General features: G+C 44.2%; 1 protein-coding gene across 6 annotated transcripts in view; it reads right to left on the bottom strand.

Moving 5' to 3' along the window:
• The window catches only part of daam2 (dishevelled associated activator of morphogenesis 2), a 391719-nt gene that overhangs the window by 57221 nt on the left and 314134 nt on the right, over positions 1-20364 (bottom strand). For all 6 annotated transcript variants that reach the window (XM_068027781.1, XM_068027780.1, XM_068027792.1 and 3 more), the window contains 2 exons: positions 19659-19719; positions 9550-9681 (listed from right to left, as the gene is read on the bottom strand). In XM_068027781.1, coding sequence (XP_067883882.1) covers positions 9550-9681; positions 19659-19719 — 193 coding nt within the window. The remainder of the gene's footprint in view (positions 1-9549; positions 9682-19658; positions 19720-20364) is intronic.

Genomic DNA, 20364 nt, shown 5'->3' on the forward strand with positions numbered 1-20364 from the left:
ACATTATACTGCATCTGCCATGCATTAGCTCACCTACTCAACTTATCCAAATCACCCTGAAGCCTCTCTGCATCCTCCTCACAACTAACCCTCCCACCCAGTTTTCTGTCATCTGCAAATTTGGAGATATTACATTTAATTCCCTCATCTAAATCATTAATATATATTGTGAATAGCTGGGGTCCTCGCACCGATCCCTGCAGTACCCCACTAGTCACTGCCTGCCATTCGGAAAAAGACCCATTTATCCCTAATTTTTGTTTCTTGTCTGCCAACCAATTTTCTATGCATCGCAATACACTACCCCCAATCCCATGCGCTTTAATTTTACACGCTAATCTCTTATGTGGGACTTTGTCGAAAGCCTTTTGAAAGTTCAAATAAACCACATCCACTGGCTCCCCCTCATCAACTCTATTAGTTACATCCTCGAAGAATTCCAGTAGATTTGTGAAGCATGATTTCCCTTTCATAAATCCATGCCGACTCTGACCGATTCTACCACTGTTCTCTAAGTGCTCTGCTATAAAATCTTTGATAATGGACTCTAGAATTTTCCCCACTACTGACGGCAGGCTGACTGGTCTATAATTCCCTGCTTTCTCTCTGCCTCCCTTTTTAAATAGTGGGGTTACATTAGCTACCCTCCAATCCGTAGGAACTGTTCCAGAGTCTATAGAATCTTGGAAGATGACCACCAATGCATCCACTATTGTTAGAGCCACTTCCTTAAGTACTCTGGGATGCATACCATCTGGCCCTGGGGATTTATTGGCCTTCAATACCATCAATTTCCCCAACACCATTTCTCTACTAATACTGATTTCTTTCAATTCCTTTCTCTCACTAAGCCCTATGTTCCCCAACATTTCTGGTATGATATTTGTGTCCTCCTTTGTGAAGACAGAACCAAAGTATGCATTTAGTTGGTCAGCCATTTCTTTATTCCCCATAATAAATTCCCCTGTTTCTGACTGTAAGGGACCTACATTTGTCTTCACCAATCTTTTTCTCTTCACATACCTATATAAACTTTTACAGTCAGTTTTTATGTTCCCCACAAGCTTGCTCTCTTACTCTATTTTCCCCTTCTTAATCAATCCCTTGGTCCTCCTTTGCCGAATTCTAAACTGCTCCCAATCCTCAGGTCTGTTGTTTTACCTGGCAAATTTATATGCCTCTTCCTTGGATCTAATGCTATCTCTAATTTCCCTTGTAAGCCATGGTTTGGCTACCTTTCCCATTTTACTTTTACGCCAGACAGGGATGAACAATTGTTGCAGTTCATCCATGCGCTCTTTGAATGTTTGCCATTGCCTATCCACCGTCATCCCTTTAAATAATGTTTCCCAATCCATCATGGCCAACTCGCGCCTCATACCTTCGTAGTTTCCTTTACTAAGATTCAGGACCCTAGTCTCAGAATCAACTACGTCACTCTCCATCTTGATGAAGAATTCTATCATATTATGGTCGCTCGTCCCCAAGGGGTCTTGCACCACTAGATTGTCAATTATTCCTCTCTCATTACACAATACCCAGTCTAGGATGGCCTGTTCTCTAATTGGTTCCTCAACGTATTGGTCCAGAAAACCATCCCATATACACTCCAAGAATTCCTCCCATATGGTATCGTGACTAATTTGATTTGCCCAATCTATATGCAGATTAAAGTCACCCATAATTACAGATGTTCCTTTATCGCATGTATTTCTAATTTCCTGTTTAAGGCCATTCCCAACATCACCACTACAGTTTGGAGGTCTATATACAACCCCCAATAACGTTTTTTGCCCCTTAGTGTTTCTCAGCTCTACCCATACAGATTCCCCATTGTCAGAGCTAATATCTTTCCTCACTATTGCGTTAATTTCCTCTTGAACCAGCAATGCAACTCCACTGCCTTTTGCTTTTTATCTGTCCTTCCTAAATACTGAATATCCCTGGATGTTCATTTCCCATCCCTGGTTACCTTGCAGCCATGTCTCCGTAATCCCGACTATATCATACCCGTTTACATCTATTTGCGCGATTAATTCATCCACTTTATTGCAAATGCTCCGCGCGTTAAGGCACAAAACCTTAGGGTTTGTCTTTTTAACATTACTTGTCCCCTTCCCACTATTTTTCACTGTGTCCCTGTTTGATTCTGGCCCTTGATTTCTCTGCCTATCACTTTTCTTATTCCTCTTACTGTCTTTTGTTCTTGTCTTTGATCCCCCCTCCTCTTACTCCTTGCAAAGGTTCCCATCACCCTGCCATTTTAGTGTAAACCCTCCCCAACCACTCTAGCAAATACTCCCCCTAAGATATCAGTCCCGGTCCTGCCCGGGTGTAACCCATCCAGTTTGTACTGGTCCCACCTCCCCCAGAACCAGTCCCAATGCCCCAGGAATCTAAAACCCTCCCCCTCACACCATCTCTTCAGCCACATATTAATCCGATATATCCTGCTATTTCTAATCTGACTAGCACGTGGCACTGGTAGTAATCCTGAGATCACTAACTTTGAGGTCCTACTTTTCAACTTATGTACAGACTCCCTCTATTCTGCTTTTAGGACCTCATCCTTTTTTTTACTCATGTTGTTTGTACCAATGTGTACCACATTGCTGCCAGTCAGTTGCCTGCCTGAAACAGGTGGAAAAGGACAGCTGGCCGGAGGGTGCAGGAGGAAGTTTGGGCGACTGCCAGCTGGCACTAAGGGGGTAAGGGGTATTTAGGAAGCTCCTAGTCATCCTGGTCCTAGAAAGGAAAGCTTTACTCTTACATTACAGGAAGGGCCTCTTTTGCCCACAGACCAGCTGATTACCTGCTTCAGCCTGCCAAGAAAGCTGTAACCCTGCACAGATCCCGGTTAAATTTCTATCAGGGCCTTGTTGATGTAAAAGGACCCCAATTTGCATAAATTCACAAGGCCCACACCTGCTTTAGGTCCACACCTGCTTCATCTGCCTGCAGAACCCAAGAGGTTAAATTGGGAAATGTCACGCAATGGTTGAGTTTCATGTGGGTAAGTAACCTACTCTTTCTTAACTGCCTATCCACTATGTCGGTAGGATTAATATCAACTCCTGTGTTATACAGCACATATCAGTCCTGTTTCGATTGTATAACATTCTGTATATCACTCCTGTATATATTATACAACACTCTGTGTCATAGAGCACATATCACTCCTGTGTATATATTATATAACACACACTGCATTATACAGCATATAATACTTTTATATAATTTAAATATATTTAAAGTCTTGCATTTAGTGTGCATTTCTCATGGTTATACAAATATTATGTTCTCCAACGCACCATAGGAGATCTGCTGATATTATCGAATGACATGGCTCAATGGTGGGGGGAGGGGGGGTGGTTGACTCATGGGTGAAGATGATAATTACACCCAAGTGAGACTTGAGAAACCTTTCCATTGGCAGCCACAATGGAGGGAGTTCTTTCAGACCATGACTGTCCACCCAAACCCTCTTTTAGATGCTGTTCCCTTCTGAAATATACTGGTTGAACAAAAATTGGAAATAAAATATGTGATGGTCAGGGGTAGGACAGGGGGGTGCGGAGAGTCAAAAAATCTTCAGAGTCGAATTTCATTAAGAAGCAGTGACCACATAAAAACCATTGGTGATGGGTGGCAGCCTCAATCCTGAGAAGAAGCTGCAAAACAGCTGCTTACCCTCCAAATTACAACTTCATCAAAGTTACAGAAGCAAAGGGAATTACACAGTGATGAAAGTCCACAACTACTGAGGCTCTTTGAAGCTCAATGAAACAGTAGGCCCAGCCACATCAACCTAGAACTGAACTACATAAAGAACAGTATACACACACACATAAATACATATATAAACATACATATAGACATATGTGTGAGTTTATATTTATACTTATATATATATTTATATCTGCACTGATCTAATAAAATTCAGGATTTGGAACAGGAAATGAGGAGATCAATGGTACCTCAGATTGGTCAGGAAACATATCCAAATAGCCTCTGGTAAATGAAGCACTTTTATGATCAGAACCTATAAACGTGGCACTGAAAGATTTTCTGTGGCACATGAGGAGTGTCTTACATTCAAGGGCCTGCCACAGTAGGCTCTTTGATGATTATGAAAAAAAATAAAGGAGGGCTCCCAGCACATCTGTTCCAGTCAGACTTTCCACGCGAGAGAGTTAACAGAAGATATATATAATTTACTGCCGCACACAAGGTTTGTTCCTTGTTTTTTAATGTCCCAACAGTGCAGCGTGCCAATTGAATAACAAACGGAAGCTCGGCTAAGCCATGGAACAAATGAATTATTCTAACTGCAAGTTTGAAGGGTTTTCCAGTCAGGCGCTTTTGGTGCAAGACAGGGAGAGTTATATATTTAAACACACTGTATACAGGATTAGTCTCTAAACCAAGGGCCGTCACTCTGTATTTTCTGGTACTGTTAGAATTATTCTTCTAGGCCTTTCACTCCTGATTTAGTGATTGGCTTTAGTGAAAGCAAGCTGGGTTCCTGACTGCATACAGTGATGTTTGAAGAAAACATTAGCGGTATCAGCCGTGGCTCAGTGGGTCGGACACTTGCCTCTGAGGCAGATAGTCATGGGTTCAAGTTTTATGCCAGAGACTTGAGAACATAATCCAGGCTGACACTTTGAAGGAGTGCTATGTTTAAGATGAAATGAGTTAAACTAAGGCCTCATCTGCTCTCTTTGGTGGATGTAAAAGATCCTACAGCACTCTTTTTAGAGCGGAGGAAGTGCCCTGTCCCAATACTTAACCCTTCACCAACATCAGAAAGAACAGATTATCTGGTCATTATCAAATTGCTGTTTGTGGGACCGTGTTGTATGTAAAGTGTTTGCCATGTGGCCTGCATTTCAACACTGACTACACTTCAAAAGTATCTCATTGGCCTCAAAGCATTTTGGGATGCCCTGAGGTTGTGATAGGTGCTACATAAATGCAAAAATCTCTTTTTGAGTCAGTGATGTTGTTAGATTAGTGATGCCATTAGATAAGTGATGCTATAATGAGTTGCTGCATCACCCCTTCACCCGCGCTGTTGGTTCCATGATCAAATGCACCATTTCTTCTAGTGCTGGTCCAGTCATGCAACAAAGAATCCAGCTTGAACCCCCTTCCTCTGTGGGCAGCAGCTGGTATTCGATAGACATGGCCCCTGCACCAGGGAGGGAAGTAAAGCAGGCAGAGGTTCCATTTCTGATTGGCATCCATGACTCATTCTGGAAAACATGGATTGACTCAGTTTCACAATGCTCCATGGTTGGGTGTCTGTAAATCTGTTCTGGGGATGTGAGAAACAGTGGTAAGGCTGCATTCATTGGCCATCCCTGAGAAGGTGGTGGTGTGCCAGTCCTGCATAGCAATTCATTTTAAGCTAGTTCACTTCCAAAGGCACTGAGATTCAATCACAGAGTGTGGACTAATAGCATGTGTAGGCCAGACCAGGTAGAGGAGAAGGAAAGCTAGATTTTTATGGCATTTTGACAAGCATCTTCATTTTTTATTTTAACATAATTGAGCTTGTTGACTGTGGGATTTGAACACGCAACCTCTTGGGGTTGGTAATTAACAGTCAATCAGGCAATTAATAGGCCACCAGTGGGCCTTTCCTGGGATCAAGACCCTGGGGATGGATATTCCTCCCGCCGAGAGCTGCCAGCCAATCAGAGGCAGTGGCTGCTGAACGACACTCATTGAAGTGACCCAGGACAGCAGTAAATGATGGTGGGAGGAGTTTCATGGGGTGGGGGTCGCCGGGAAGTGGGTGTAGAGGGTTCAGCAACAAGGACAGGGGGGTGGTAAACAATAAGGTTTAGGCCCCTGCACTGCCACTTAGTTTCTCCAACCCAGAAGGGGAACAATTGAAATTGTGGAGTCTTACAGGTAATAAATTGTTTAGAGATTCATAAAGTTTAAAACCTAATTTTTTTAAAGTTTTTTTTTACTTTTCCCTTTTGCCCTTTTTTATCTCTCCTAATTCAATCTTTCCTTCCCTCTCTTTGGGTGGTACCTTATGCTCTCCCCTGTGGCGAGTTTGGGGACCCCTCCACTTTCCCGCCTCCACCCCGATTGAGTCAGTGGCGGGAAGGTCCGTGGACGGCCTCCAACCCTGCCACCAATTGAGGCCCTTAAGCAGCAATTAACCCAGCGGCGGACGGGCCTGTCACTATGCGGGGAGCATGCCATGCAAACCCGTGCGAGGTTGCTTGTGATCTCCTGGAGTGGCCCCTCGTTCAAAGGCACTCAGTGCCTGATAGAGGGACCCAACATCAGGAAGGGAGGGCCCACTGAGAGCCATCCCCCTGCCCTTATTGCTGACCCCCCTACACCCACTTCCCGGTGACCTCCACACCATGAAACTCCTCCCACCATCATTTAATTCTGTCCTGGGTCACTTCAATGGGTGTTGTTCAGCAGCCACCGCCTCTGATTGGCTGGCAGCTCTCGGCGGGAGGAATATCCAGCCCCAGGGTCCTGATCCCAGGAAAGGCCCACTGGTGGCCTATTAATTGCCTGATTGACTCATCATACGGTGGACCTTCCCCAAAGGAGGCAATGAAGGGCTCTCTCTGGCTCTCCAGCCGGTGGCCGCGACCCCAGTTGCCTCCATAAAATTCCCCCCTTTATTTTTCTTTCAGTATTGAATTAGATTCCAATTCTCCCTATTTCCTTCTTTGTCATTCCTCAGTTTCTTTCTTAATCCTTAAATCTTATTGGTTATAGACTGTTGGTGCTGACGTTCACCAAGGTCCCAGGTGCTCTGTTGCCCTGGCCGTGACATTACCAGCTTACAGGGCAAAACATTTTTGAGCTAAAGGGTGAGGGAAAAGATCTAACAAACAGTGCATGGCACGAGATGCCCCACTTCAGCAAATTCTGGGCTATTATTCAATCGGACTAGGGGATGAGCTCAAAGGTAGCTTGTTTTCTAAGATTCAATGGAAAGTTGGATTGAAGCCTACATTCTCTGGTGGAGTTTTCTTGTACACAGTCTTTGTACTGAGTAATTAGGGGTGGGGGGAGGCACAGCAAAGTTGGATAGAGTCAGCAAATACAATAGACAGTGATTGGTGAGAGACAGAATAATGTACGGGATTTCTAAAGTCTTAGTGCTGCGAAATGAACCACAATAGTGGCATCAGGTCCAGTATATTCCTGTGCTCCATTGTCTGTGGGATAACGTGGCTGATAGACCTTTTTGTAAAGCGGCCTTTTTGTATTCCACACTTTTTATGTTCTTAAGTATTCGCACACATAGCATTTGCTGGATTCTGGCAAATGCAGATTTTAATTTCCGAACCTTTTTTAGCTATAAATGACCATAATATGCAGCAAAAGTATCACCCTCTTGGCAGTTGGGGCCACACAGGCCCGATTTGACTCATATTTTCCACAAAGGCAAGGTGGCCCACCAAATTTCATAATTCAGAATAGGTTTACATCCACAACAGGATCCAAACAAAACTAAACTGAACCAAAAAACACTGGTAGGTCCTTGCAAGAAGCACACAACGCCCAGTTTCTTGGAGTCATAACATTTTTTAAAATATGCATGGCACTTTCTGCATATTATGCTTTGTGCCAGCCCATCTTGTGCTGATCTTTTTCATATCGTACCCTCAATCATCTTAGTATCATCTGTTGTTTACCCACTTAAAGAGCTGTCTGACAAAATAACTTACAATACTAACAGATAACTCCAAGACTCACAGTTTGCTCAATAGTAACAGGTTAGTTGTCCTTATAATTTGCCCGTAAAAAAACAAGCGCAACAGTCATACACTTGTTGTTGCAGTCTACTTCTAGTGGAACCACCCAGTACTATAAGAGAGATCTTCTCCTGGCCAAAATACATTGTGGAAACACAATTCAAAATCAAAAACATGGCAACCACAATCTCTGCGAGTTTTTATTTTTAGATTAGAACAGCCTGGGTTGTCAGCCCGTAAAAATCTGCAAAGCACAGTGGGTGGCTAACCAACAAATTATGCATTTTTATCTAAACATGTGGTAGCAGTTTATTTATTTTTTTGGGAGGGGAATGGTTCTGTATTCAGTCATTGCTGGCTGCTTTTTTTTGGCTCAGAGGCACCCTCCTTCTTCTCCTTCCAGGTCTATTATAAAGCTTCACACAACAAGTTCCTTCTAACATTTAACAAGGTCTGTTAGAATGTTTTTATGAGACACACCCTTGAGGTAAAAAATACTCAAGCCATTAGGCAACCTAATCCTTTAGACCTGTATAGTTAAGACTCTTCAAACAAGCCCCTGAACTGGCAACAATGTTAAATGCCCACATTGTTACCTCAATGCCGATATTCTTATTGATAAAGCTCAATATGGACAAGCGCATGGCTTTTACAGCACAAAAGGAGGGGGATAACATAAAACAGCCACTGGCTGCCACCAGAGCTCCAGTTAAAGAGAGAGTCTCACCATCAGGTCTCCAGTTAAAGAGAAAATCTCACCATCAGGACTCCAGTTAAAGAGAGAGTCTCACCATCAGGACTCCAGTTAAAGAGAGAGTCTCACCATCAGGACTCCAGTTAAAGAGAGAGTCTCACCATCAGGACTCCAGTTAAAGAGAGAGTCTCACCATCAGGACTCCAGTTAAAGAGAGAGTCTCACCATCAGGACTCCAGTTAAAAAGAGAGTCTCACCATCAAGACTCCAGTTAAAGAGAGAGTCTCACCATCAGGACTCCAGTTAAAGAGAGAGTCTCACCATCAGGACTCCAGTTAAAGAGAGAGTCTCACCATCAGGACTCCAGTTAAAGAGAGAGTCTCACCATCAGGACTCCAGTTAAAGAGAGAGTCTCACCATCAGGACTCCAGTTAAAGAAAGAATCTCACCATCAAGACTCCAGTTAAAGAGAGAGTCTCACCATCAGGACTCCAGTTAAAGAGAGAGTCTCACCATCAGGACTCCAGTTAAAGAGAGAGTCTCACCATCAGGACTCCAGTTAAAGAGAGAGTCTCACCATCAGGACTCCAGTTAAAGAAAGAATCTCACCATCAAGACTCCAGTTAAAGAGAGAGTCTCACCATCAGGACTCCAGTTAAAGAGAGAGTCTCACCATCAGGACTCCAGTTAAAGAGAGAGTCTCACCATCAGGACTCCAGTTAAAGAGAGAGTCTCACCATCAGGACTCCAGTTAAAGAGAGAGTCTCACCATCAGGACTCCAGTTAAAGAGAGAGTCTCACCATCAGGACTCCAGTTAAAGAGAGAGTCTCACCATCATCTCCTGTTAAAGGGAGATTATTATCATCAGGTCTCCAGTTAAAATGTTTGTGTTAACTGAATGATCTCATTATTGGGACCCTATTGAAGAGAAACTCTCACCATCAACAATGTACTTAAAACTGGAAGTAAGACTAGGAGGTAAGTGTTACTCTGTCAGTGGGATCAATGTTGCTGACGAGAAGTTGAAAGGGGATATTTGAGTTTTCATGTGGCAATAAACAAAGAAAATGGGATGTTGGGTTATATTGTCTGATCAGTTGTCATACCTTATCTTTAGCCTCAGCCAACAGATCCTCCATCTCTGAAAAGCCGAAGCTAGCGACTGTAATGAAGTCACTCATGACTGGAACAAACTTGTCCTCATAGTCCCGTGCACGGCGTTTCTGGTACTCCAGCTCCTGCGGGGAGGGGGAAGAGGGGAGCAAAACAAAACAGTCACCACTTATGAAACTCCTAATGAAGTGGGAGCTTATTATCAGGACACTTTAAAAAAGTGTTTCACCATCAGAAGTCTCCCCTCTCCATTCTAGGGAGAGTATCACCATCAGAACTCTTCCCTCTCCATGGAAGCAGCAGGCTTGCCATCAGAACTCCTGTTAGATAATTATTAGGACCCCATTAAAGATGGAGTCTCGCCACTGGAACCTCATCATTAGCACCCTGTTAATGGAGCCTCCCCAGTCAGGACCCTGATTAGGGGACCCTCACCATCAAGGCGTCTGTTGAAGAATGAGTTTGTCCATCAAGACCCCTGTCAAAGAGATACATGCCCCGCCTGGACATTCCCACTTTACCACACTCATTTCCTAAACTAAATCAGGATGAGCACTAAGGCCCTGGCATCCAGTGCTAATTTGAATCTGCTGCCTATCAGTCCTTATCAGGACAAGTGATCAGCACAACATGTCTGCACACACCCGCTCCTTCCTGCCTACAGCCACATCCTGTGTGCATCTGGCCCATCTGCTTTGAGCTGATGGATTTGTAATGTAATTACAGTTCATTAGGAGGGTTATATGTACATTGCTGCACGTGCTGCCTGCGGCCTTGCTGATGACATGCTCTAATCTGAAGCCAGAGCAAGGAAAAAAGTGGTGTCAGGCTGGGCTGGGAATTTTTGGGCCAATTGTGACTAATTTCAGAAGCTAAACACTGAACATTCAATGAAAGTTGAGGTTAGTTAAGGCTAATCATTGCTTTTTCATTGCAGCAGCTTTATCGGGAGCAGAGAGTGCGAGCGAGTGAGCAGCTGGGAAGGTCAGTTTAAAGTAAATTTAATTTCTTTTTGTTTTCGGCGGAGACCAGGGGGCTGCTGGGTAAGTAAAACCCTATATATTTGGGCCATTTAAAAGAACTTGCCTTTCATTGCAGCAGCTTTTTCGGGAGCAGAGAGTGCGAGCGAGTGAGCAGCTGGGAAGGTCAGTTTAAAGTAAATTTAATTTCTTTTTGTTTTCGGCGGAGACCAGGGGGCTGCTGGGTAAGTAAAACCCTATATATTTGGGACGTTTCTGAACCCTAGACACTACACCTGTAGTGTCTCCCACCCGCCCTCCACCTCTAACCAAAAAAAAAGGACTCGGTGGTGTGTAGATAAGGTAAGGCTTTTTCTATTTCTCTTTGTTTTTATTTTATCGTGTGATTGCTTAAAAACTTTTCGTTCCTTTTTCATTTAACTAAGTTGAAGCTTAAGATTAAAAATGGCAGGAGATCTCAGACCCGTGACATGCTCCTCTTGCTCAATGTGGGAGCTCAGGGACATGGCTGATGTCCCTGACTCCTTCACGTGCAGGAAGTGTGTCCATCTGCAGTTCTTGTTAGACCGCATGACGGCTCTGGAGCTGTGGATGGACTCACTTTGGAGCATCCGCGATGCTGAGGAGGTTGTGGATAGCACGTTTAGCGAATTGGTCCCACCGCAGATTAGGATTGCTGAGGGAGAAAGGGAATGGGTGACCAAAAGGCAGAGAAAGAGCAGGAAGGCAGCGCAGGTGTCCCCTGCGGTCATCTCCCTCCACAACAGGTATACCGTTTTGGATACTGTTGAGGGAGATGGCTCACCAGGGGAAGGCAGTAGTAGCCAGGTTCATGGCACCATGGCTGGCTCTGCTGTTCAGAAGGGCGGGAAAAAAAGTGGAAGGGCTATAGTCATAGGGGATTCGATTGTAAGGGGAGTAGATAGGCGGTTCTGTGGTCAAAAACGAGACTCCCGAATGGTATGTTGCCTCCCAGGTGCACGGGTCAGGGATGTCTCAGATCGGCTGCAGAACATTCTGAAGGGGGAGGGTGAACAGCCAGTTGTCGTTGTGCACAAAGGCACCAATGATATAGGTAAAAAACGGGATGAGGTCCGACAAGCAGAATTTAGGGAGTTAGGAGCCAAGTTAAAAAGTAGGACCTCAGAGGTAGTAATCTCAGGATTGCTACCAGTGCCACGTGATAGTCAGAGTAGAAATGAAAGAATAGTCAGGATGAATGCGTGGCTTGAGAGATGGTGCAGGAGGGAGGGGTTCAAATTTTTGGGACATTGGGACCGGTTCTGGGGGAGGTGGGACTATTACAAATTGGATGGTCTACACCTGGGCCGGACTGGAACCAATGTCCTTGGGGGTGCTTTTGCTAACGCTGTTGGGGAGGGTTTAAACTAATGTGGCAGGGGGATGGGAACCGAATGAGGTCAGTGGAGAGTAAGGAGGTAGTAACTAATGCCTGTAAGGAACTAGATAATGAAGTCAGCGTGACTAAGGGAAAGAGTAGGCAGGGAGCAGATGATGAAAGCAAAGGGACTGGTGGTCTGAGGTGTATTTGTTTTAATGCAAGAAGTGTAGTAGGTAAGGCAGATGAACTTAGGGCTTGGATTAGTACCTGGGAGTATGATGTTATTGCTATTACTGAGACTTGGTTGAGGGAAGGGCATGATTGGCAACTAAATATCACAGGATACCGATGCTTCAGGCGAGATAGAGAGGGAGGTAAAAGGGGTGGAGGAGTTGCATTACTGGTCAAAGAGGATATCACAGCTGTGCTGAAGGAAGGCACTATGGAGGACTCGAGCTGTGAGGCAATATGGGCAGAACTCAGAAATAGGAAGGGTGCGGTAACAATGTTGGGGCTGTACTACAGGCCTCCCAACAGCGAGCGTGAGATAGAGGTACAAATATGTAAACAGATTATGGAAAGCTGTAGGATCAACAGGTGGTGATAGGAGATTTTAATTTTCCCAACATTGACTGGGATTCACTTAGTGTTAGAGGTCTAGATGGAGCAGAATTTGTAAGGAGCATCCAGGAGGGTTTTCTAGAGCAGTATGTAAATAGTCCAACTCGGGAAGGGGCCATACTGGACCTGGTGTTGGGGAATGAGCCCGGCCAGGTGGTTGACGTTTCAGTAGGGGACGACTTTGGGAATAGTGATCACAATTCCGTAAGTTTTAGAATACTCATGGACAAAGACGAGAGTGGTCCTAAAGGAAGAGTGCTAAATTGGGGGAAGGCCAACTATACCAAAATTCGGCAGGAGCTGGGGAATGTAGATTGGGAGCAGCTGTTTGAAGGTAAATCCACATTTGATATGTGGGAGGCTTTTAAAGAGAGGTTGATTAGCGTGCAGGAGAGACATGTTCCTGTGAAAATGAGGGGTAGAAATGGCAAGATTAGGGAACCATGGATGACAGGTGAAATTGTGAGACTAGCTATGAGGAACAAGGAAGCATACATAAGGTCTAGGCGGCTGAAGAAAGACGAAGCTTTGAAAGAATATCAGGATTGTAGGCGCAATCTGAAACGAGGAATTAAGAGGGCTAAAAGAGGTCATGAAATATCTTTAGCAAACAGGGTTAAGGAAAATCCCAAAGCCTTTTATTCATATATAAGGAGCAAGAGGGTAACTAGAGAAAGGATTGGCCCACTCAAGGACAAAGGAGGAAAGTTATGCGTGGAGTCAGAGAAAATGGGTGAGATTCTAAACGAGTACTTTGCATCGGTATTCACCGAGGAGAGGGACATGACGGATGTTGAGGTTAGGGACAGATGTTTGATTACTCTAGGTCAAGTCGGCATAAGGAGGGAGGAAGTGTTGGGTATTCTAAAAGGCATTAAGGTGGACAAGTCCCCAGGTCTGGATGGGATCTATCCCAGGTTACTGTGGGAAGCGAGAGAGGAAATAGTTGGGGCCTTAACAGATATCTTTGCAACATCCTTAAACACGGGTGAGGTCCCAGAGGACTGGAGAATTGCTAATGTTGTCCCCTTGTTTAAGAAGGGTAGCAGGGATAATCCAGGTAATTATAGACCGGTGAGCCTGACATCAGTGGTAGGGAAGCTGCTGGAGAAGATACTGAGGGATAGGATCTATTCCCATCTGGAAGAAAATGGGCTTATCAGTGATAGGCAACATGGTTTTGTGCAGGGAAGGTCATGTCTTACCAACTTAATAGAATTCTTTGAGGAAGTGACAAAGTTGATTGATGAGGGAAGGGCTGTAGATGTTGTATACATGGACTTCAGTAAGGCGTTTGATAAGGTTCCCCATGGTAGGCTGATGGAGAAAGTGAAGGCGCATGGGGTCCAAGGTGTACTAGCTAGATGGATAAAGAACTGGCTGGGCAACAGGAGACAGAGAGTAGCAGTGGAAGGGAGTTTCTCAAAATGGAGACGTGTGACCAGTGGTGTTCCACAGGGATCCGTGCTGGGACCACTGTTGGTTGTGATATACATAAATGATTTGGAGGAAAGTATAGGAGGTCTGATTAGCAAGTTTGCAGACGACACTATGATTGGTGGAGTAGCAGATAGTGAAGGGGACTGTCAGAGAATACAGCAGAATATAGATAGACTGGAGAGTTGGGCAGAGAAATGGCAGATGGAGTTCAATCAGGGCAAATGCGAGGTGATGCATTTTGGAAGATCCAATTCAAGAATGAACTATACAGTAAATGGAAAAGTTCTGGGGAAAATTGATGTGCAGAGAGATTTGGGTGTTCAGGTCCATTGTTCCCTGAAGGTGGCAACGCAGGTCAATAGAGTGGTCAAGAAGGCATACGGCATGCTTTCCTTCATCCGACGGGGTATTGAGTACAAAATTTGGCAGGTCATGTTTCAGTTGTATAGGACTTTGGTTCGGCCACATTTGGAATACTGCGTGCAGTTCTGGTCGCCACATTACCAAAAGGATGTGGATGCTTTGGAGAGGGTGCAGAGGAGGTTCACCAGGATGTTGCCTGGTATGGAGTGCGCTAGCTATGAAGAGAGGTTGAGTAGATTAGGATTATTTTCATTAGAAAGACGGAGGTTGAGGGGGGACCTGATTGAGGTGTACAAAATCATGAGAGGTATAGACAGGGTGGATAGCAAGAAGCTTTTTCCCAGAGTGGGGGTTTAAATTACAAGGGGACATGAGTTGAAAGTGAAAGGGGAAAAGTTTAGGGGGGTTATGCGTGGAAAGTTCTTTACGCAGAGGGTGGTGGGTGCATGGAACGCATTGCCAGCGGAGGTGGTAGACGCGGGCACGATAGCGTCTTTAAAGATGTATCTGGACAGATACATGAATGGGCAGGAAGTAAAGAGATACAGACCCTTAGATAATAGGCGACAGGTTTAGATAGAGGATTTGGATCGACGTAGGCTTGGAGGGCCGAAGGGCCTGTTCCTGTGCTATAATTTTCTTTGTTCTTTGTTCTTTGTAATCCTCTTGGCATCAATTTAGAACAATGTGCACCTGGATTTTAATATCTATAAAGGAATTTTAATATTTCACAAATAAAACTTGAAGTTTAATTTGAATTTTAATCTGTGGTCAAAAATTGTTATAAATGTACCTTAAATGTACACAAATTTGTTGAAGGGGTAGGAAAGCCTAGGGGAACATTGTTTCACCCTGCCAGCTGGTTCAGGCCTTTAACAAATCTGGTGGCCCCTAAACCTTCGGCTGATTTCAAATCAAAGAAACTTACAGCACAGAAGGAGGCCTTTTGGCCCATCGTATCTGTGCCAGTTCTTTGGAAGAGCTGTCCAATCAGTCTCACTCTTTCTCTGTAGCCATGAATGTATTTCTTTTTCAAGCATATATTCATTGCCTTTTGAACATTACTGACTGCATTCCAGATCCTAACAACTCACTGCGTTCGTAGTGATTTGTATCCATACTGCAGCTTTTCCATAGTGAATTAGCCCAAGGCACCTGGTCACCAAGCAAGAAGTGAAGAAAGAATTCGGGGAGGAGACCAAAGAATGGTTGACTATCAGTTTTTGAAGGTAAGAAGATATAAATTAAGGTGGATGGGTTTAGAAAAGGAATTCCCAAGTTCAGAACCAGAGGACATCAATTTAAGGTGAGTGGCAAAAGAACCAAAGGTGATGTCAGGAAAAACCTTTTAACACAGTGAGTGGTTAAGATCTGGAATGTACTGCCTGAGATTGTGGTGGATGCAGATTCAATCATGGCTTTCAAAAGGGAATTGAATAAGTACCTGAACAGCTGCAAAGCTACAGGGAAAAGGCAGGGGAGTGGGACTAACTGAGCTGCTCTTGCAGAGAGCAAGCATGGACACGGCAGGCTGAATGGCCTCCTTCTGTACTGTAACCATTCTATGATTCTCAGAGAGGGCGAGAGAAAGGAAAAAAAAGTATAGAAAAGGGGAAAGAAATAAAGAGAAAGAGAGGAAGTCAAAAGGAGAAAGAAAGATGAGCATAGAAACTAGAAGATAGAAGGAAGTCATCTGAGCCAAATGTGCCTGAGATCAGAGCAACACTTCATCTAGAGTTACCTACTTTAATCCCATGCCCCTGCCTTTTCCCCTGTATCGCACCAAATTCCAATAGAGAGAGGGGAAAAGAAAGAGACTCAAGTGAAAGAGGAAGAGTGGACGAAGAGGAGAGAGAGGATAAAAAGCAGAAAGAGTATTAGAGACAGAGGAAGGACAGATCTATGAATGTGGGTTTGTACTACATTGAATGATGATTTATTGCTTATATCGTCACAGTGATATAGTGAGGGGTGCCTTGTTTTTGCTGCATACTCACATCACTGTGAAGTTGGAGAAAGCAGGGTTTCACACACAATAGTCATGGTTGGTGGCTTCCCACTGCCAATGAAACTTTGAACCATTGGATACAGCTGGCAGTGGCATAACAGGCCAATGAGATGTGTTTCAATTTGAAAAGCTTATCTTCTTTGAGAAAATCTCATACCTGGGCGACCCAGGTCGGCAGAGGGGGTGGATGGTGCAGGCAAGTTCAAGAGGGAGATGACAGACATTTGGCAGAGAAAGAAATTGAGGATCCTGTCCATTTCTATGCCAGGGTCACAGGTAGACAGGGGGTTAAGGACTATGAGATGAGGTATGGTGACTACTGTGTGCTGGAGAGGTTGGGTAGAGGACAGTTAATGCTGGTAGTGTCCATCATGCAGGACCTCAGGCACTACGTCAAAGATTTCAGCAATTGGAGTCCTTTGAAATGTATAAGGGCTGAGGTAAAGGTTAGGGTTAAGGCTTAGTTCTCATAGCTTAAAGTCATTTCTACCACTGCCACTCCCCACCCCTCAAACCATGCCATTAAGCACATCAGTATTTGGAGTAGGTCATACACATGTCCACATTCCTCTCCCTCACATTCTGATAAACCCTCTTCACAAACACTGATAGGGGATCAGGCATGTAAACAGGACACATTCCACACTGCTGACTACAGCAGCTTCTAGGTGGAGAAAAGTTGCAAAGGCTCGCTGGTTTTAGGCACAAGCCAAACAAATAGAACTTAACTGCATATGAATTCTATCTGCTGTCATTCCCTCCCTGATATATTTTGAAAAACATGCAGGTCTGAGTTGTTGTGATTTTTCCTTATAAAGTCCTCTTCACCCTCTCCCTTGAAAAAAAGACCTGACCAAGATTTCTCATAGGGCACTCCAGCCTGGATTCAATCCAGGCCCATCTGAATTAGAGTTCAATGCTGCATTTCGAGTGTAATAGGTCATTTCAATGTTGAGTCGAATGTTATTCATAAAGCACAAAACAAGCTTGCTACAGAAGCAAGTATATATTTCTATAGAGCTCCTCATGTGCTGGGAGGCATCTCAAAGTGCATTGCATTCGGGAGGTAAAGTAATGGACAAGAACAGGATGGAGGGAAAGAAAACAGAAAGGGTTAGCGTGGGGAAATAGGGTCAGGGATTTGAGTAGGTTTTTCAGCTAAGAGAGAAGGTGGCAAAGTCGAGGGAACTAGAGAATTAACTCCAAAGAGGAGTGGCTGAACAAACAGCCACGACTGGTAGAATTGCATGGCGCTGGGGGAGAAGGATCCCTCTGATAGAGGAGCATACATTGTGCGTGGGGACCCAAAGCTTAGGCAGGAAGGAGTGAGGCCATGAATGCAAGGATGAGAATTTTGACATTAACCTTTTCTGAGCAGCGAAGGAGTGGAGTTTGGAGAGGATGAGGTACTGGAAGAGAACTGCTAAATTTGTAATTTATTGTAACCAACGGATAGTGAAGACAAGGAGTCAATCTGTTGAGCCTCGCGGTGATGAAGCCATAGCCTAGATATGGTTTTGGTGGCTCTGTTCGAAGTGAGATAGGGTGGAGGTGGCCGATGCTGCAGAATTGGAAGAAAGCAGTGGTAATGGAGTAGATGTGAAAGAGAAAGCTCAGCTAAGGCTCCACATATCCTTCCTGAGCAGACTGAGGTAACAACTTTGGAGATTGATGGAATCAAGGCCAGAGGTTCATGGCTGCTAGTGCTGGTGAAAAGTGAAGGAGATGGTTTCAGTTTTGGCAACATTAAGCTGGAGGAAACTTTGGGTCATCTAGGGAGCAGAAATGAAAAGTTTGATGTCAGCAGACATGTAGAATTTGGCCTTTTTCCTCTTTTTTTATTTTTTATTATTTTATTTTTTAACCATGTGCCTGTTTTTCATGTTTGTGAATTTGGACAGAGCTGTTCATTACTCTGCTATTAACATTCTCTCTGGACTGATGCTTTGTCTTTCACCACAAGCATTAATACTCTCTTTTCCTTTGTCCCATGACATCTTTGTTATTTAACCTCTCTTGCCCTCTACCCTATCACACACCTCCCTTTTTGTTCTCTTTCCCCCACCAACCCCACCCAACACTCCCCCCCACCCCCCACCTTCACTTCCTTAAAACCTAATTATTTTCTAGTTCTGATGACAGGTCACAGACCTGAAACGTTAACTCTGCTTTTCTCTCCACAGATGCTTCCTCTGCATCTACCCTCTCGAGCCCTGTAGGAATTTTGTATGCTTCACTGAGATCACCTCTCATTCTTCTAAACTCTAGAGCATATAGGCCTAGCCTCCTCAATCTCTCCTCATAGGACAATCCCACCATCCCAGGAATTAGTCTGGTGAACCTTTGTTGCACTCCCTCTATGGCATGTCTATCCTTCCTTAGGTAAGGAGACCAAAACCGTACACAATACTCCAGGTGTGGTCTCACCAAGTCTCTACACAATTGCAGAAAGACTTCTTTACTCCTTTACTAAAATCCTCTTGCACTAAAGGCCAACATACCATTTGCCTTTCCAATTGCTTGCTGCACCTTTCAGTGGCTCATGAACAAGGACACCCAACTCTCTTTGGATATCAACACTTCCCAATCTCTCACCATTTAAGAAATACTCTGCATTTCTGTTTTTCTGACCAAAGTGGATAACTTCACATTTTCCACATTATATTCCATCTGCTATGTTCTTGCCCACTCACTTAGCCTGTCTAAATCCCCCTGAAACCTCTTTGCATCCTCCTCACAACTCATATTTCCACCTAGTTTTGTGTCATCAGCAAACTTGGAAATATTAAATTTCGTTCCCACATCTAAATCATTGATATAGATTGTGAATAGCTGGGGCCCTAGCACTGATCCTTGTAGTAAACCACCAGTCACAGCCTTCCAACCTGAGAATGACCCAATGTTCTTCAGCTGAACACTAGGAGGTGCAAGACAGCAGGTTGAGTCGGCTCTCTCCAATTTCCGTGCTGCACTTCCTGGAGTGAAGTCCGGTGATGGGTTGGAGAAAGTACCTAAAGTCAGTGAAGGTTTAAAACTATAACATGGAAGCAACCTGATAAGGCAAATCCATGCCCTCTCTGCCATGCATGTTGGAAAATGATGGGCATTTCCTCACTGTACAGTATTTCATCTCCTGTGCTTATATATTACTACCAAGAGACTGCATTTGAATTTCTATGGGGTTCTCTGAATCTCAGAAAGCTCAGAGGGATATCAGGGGAATCCATGGAGAAATTGCATAAATGGCTGAAAATGATAGTTCACACCATTTCTCTGGTGGGAATTGGGATAACACTTCCGGAAATTCAGGATCATTGCTGTCACTCAGCGATTTTTGGTGATACTTACAGACTCCAAAGCCTTTAGTCCATTCTTAAGATTTTTTATTTCTTTGTCCAGTTCTGCCAGGCTGTGTTGAAATAAACACATTTTTTTCTTAATTAATCTCAGGAGAAAGAAATTCAGAAATCTCAACTTCGCATTGCAAACCTTTCCAAATATCCTACCAAGCCTCAACATGCCTTGGTACATTTTCACACTTTATCCACAGTATGTTGAAGAAATTTGTCTTCTGCAGCTATGAGGTCAAACAGCTAAAAGGACTTCCTCAGCCCAAGCTATCTTATGAGATTCTCCTTCCTCCATCCTTGGTGATGTTTGAGGGGTAAATATAGGCCAGGACACAAAGGAAAACTCACCTGCTCTTCTTCAAAATAGTAACATGGGAACTTTTACATCCACCTTAAAAGAGGGCAGGTAGAGGCCCCAGTTCAACATCCAGTCTGAAAGATAGCACCTCCAACAGTACACACGTCCTCAGTCCTGCACTAAAGCATCATCCCAGATATTGTGCTCAAGTCTCCAGAGCAGCCCATAATTGTCTGGCCCAGTGGTACCAATGGAGCCATAGCAAATACACCCTTGGTTCCTCTCTACGCTAGACAGCACATCTAATCTCAGGAACTCAGTGAGCAAAGAACGGTTAAAAAGAGCCTCAACTCCACACCATCCCACCTCTTCAACCCTGTTGGCCTAGCATAATATTCCCATTCCC

This window comes from Heterodontus francisci, chromosome 3 (assembly GCF_036365525.1).
Source record: "Heterodontus francisci isolate sHetFra1 chromosome 3, sHetFra1.hap1, whole genome shotgun sequence".
In the NCBI taxonomy this organism is placed as follows: Eukaryota; Metazoa; Chordata; class Chondrichthyes; order Heterodontiformes; family Heterodontidae; genus Heterodontus; species Heterodontus francisci.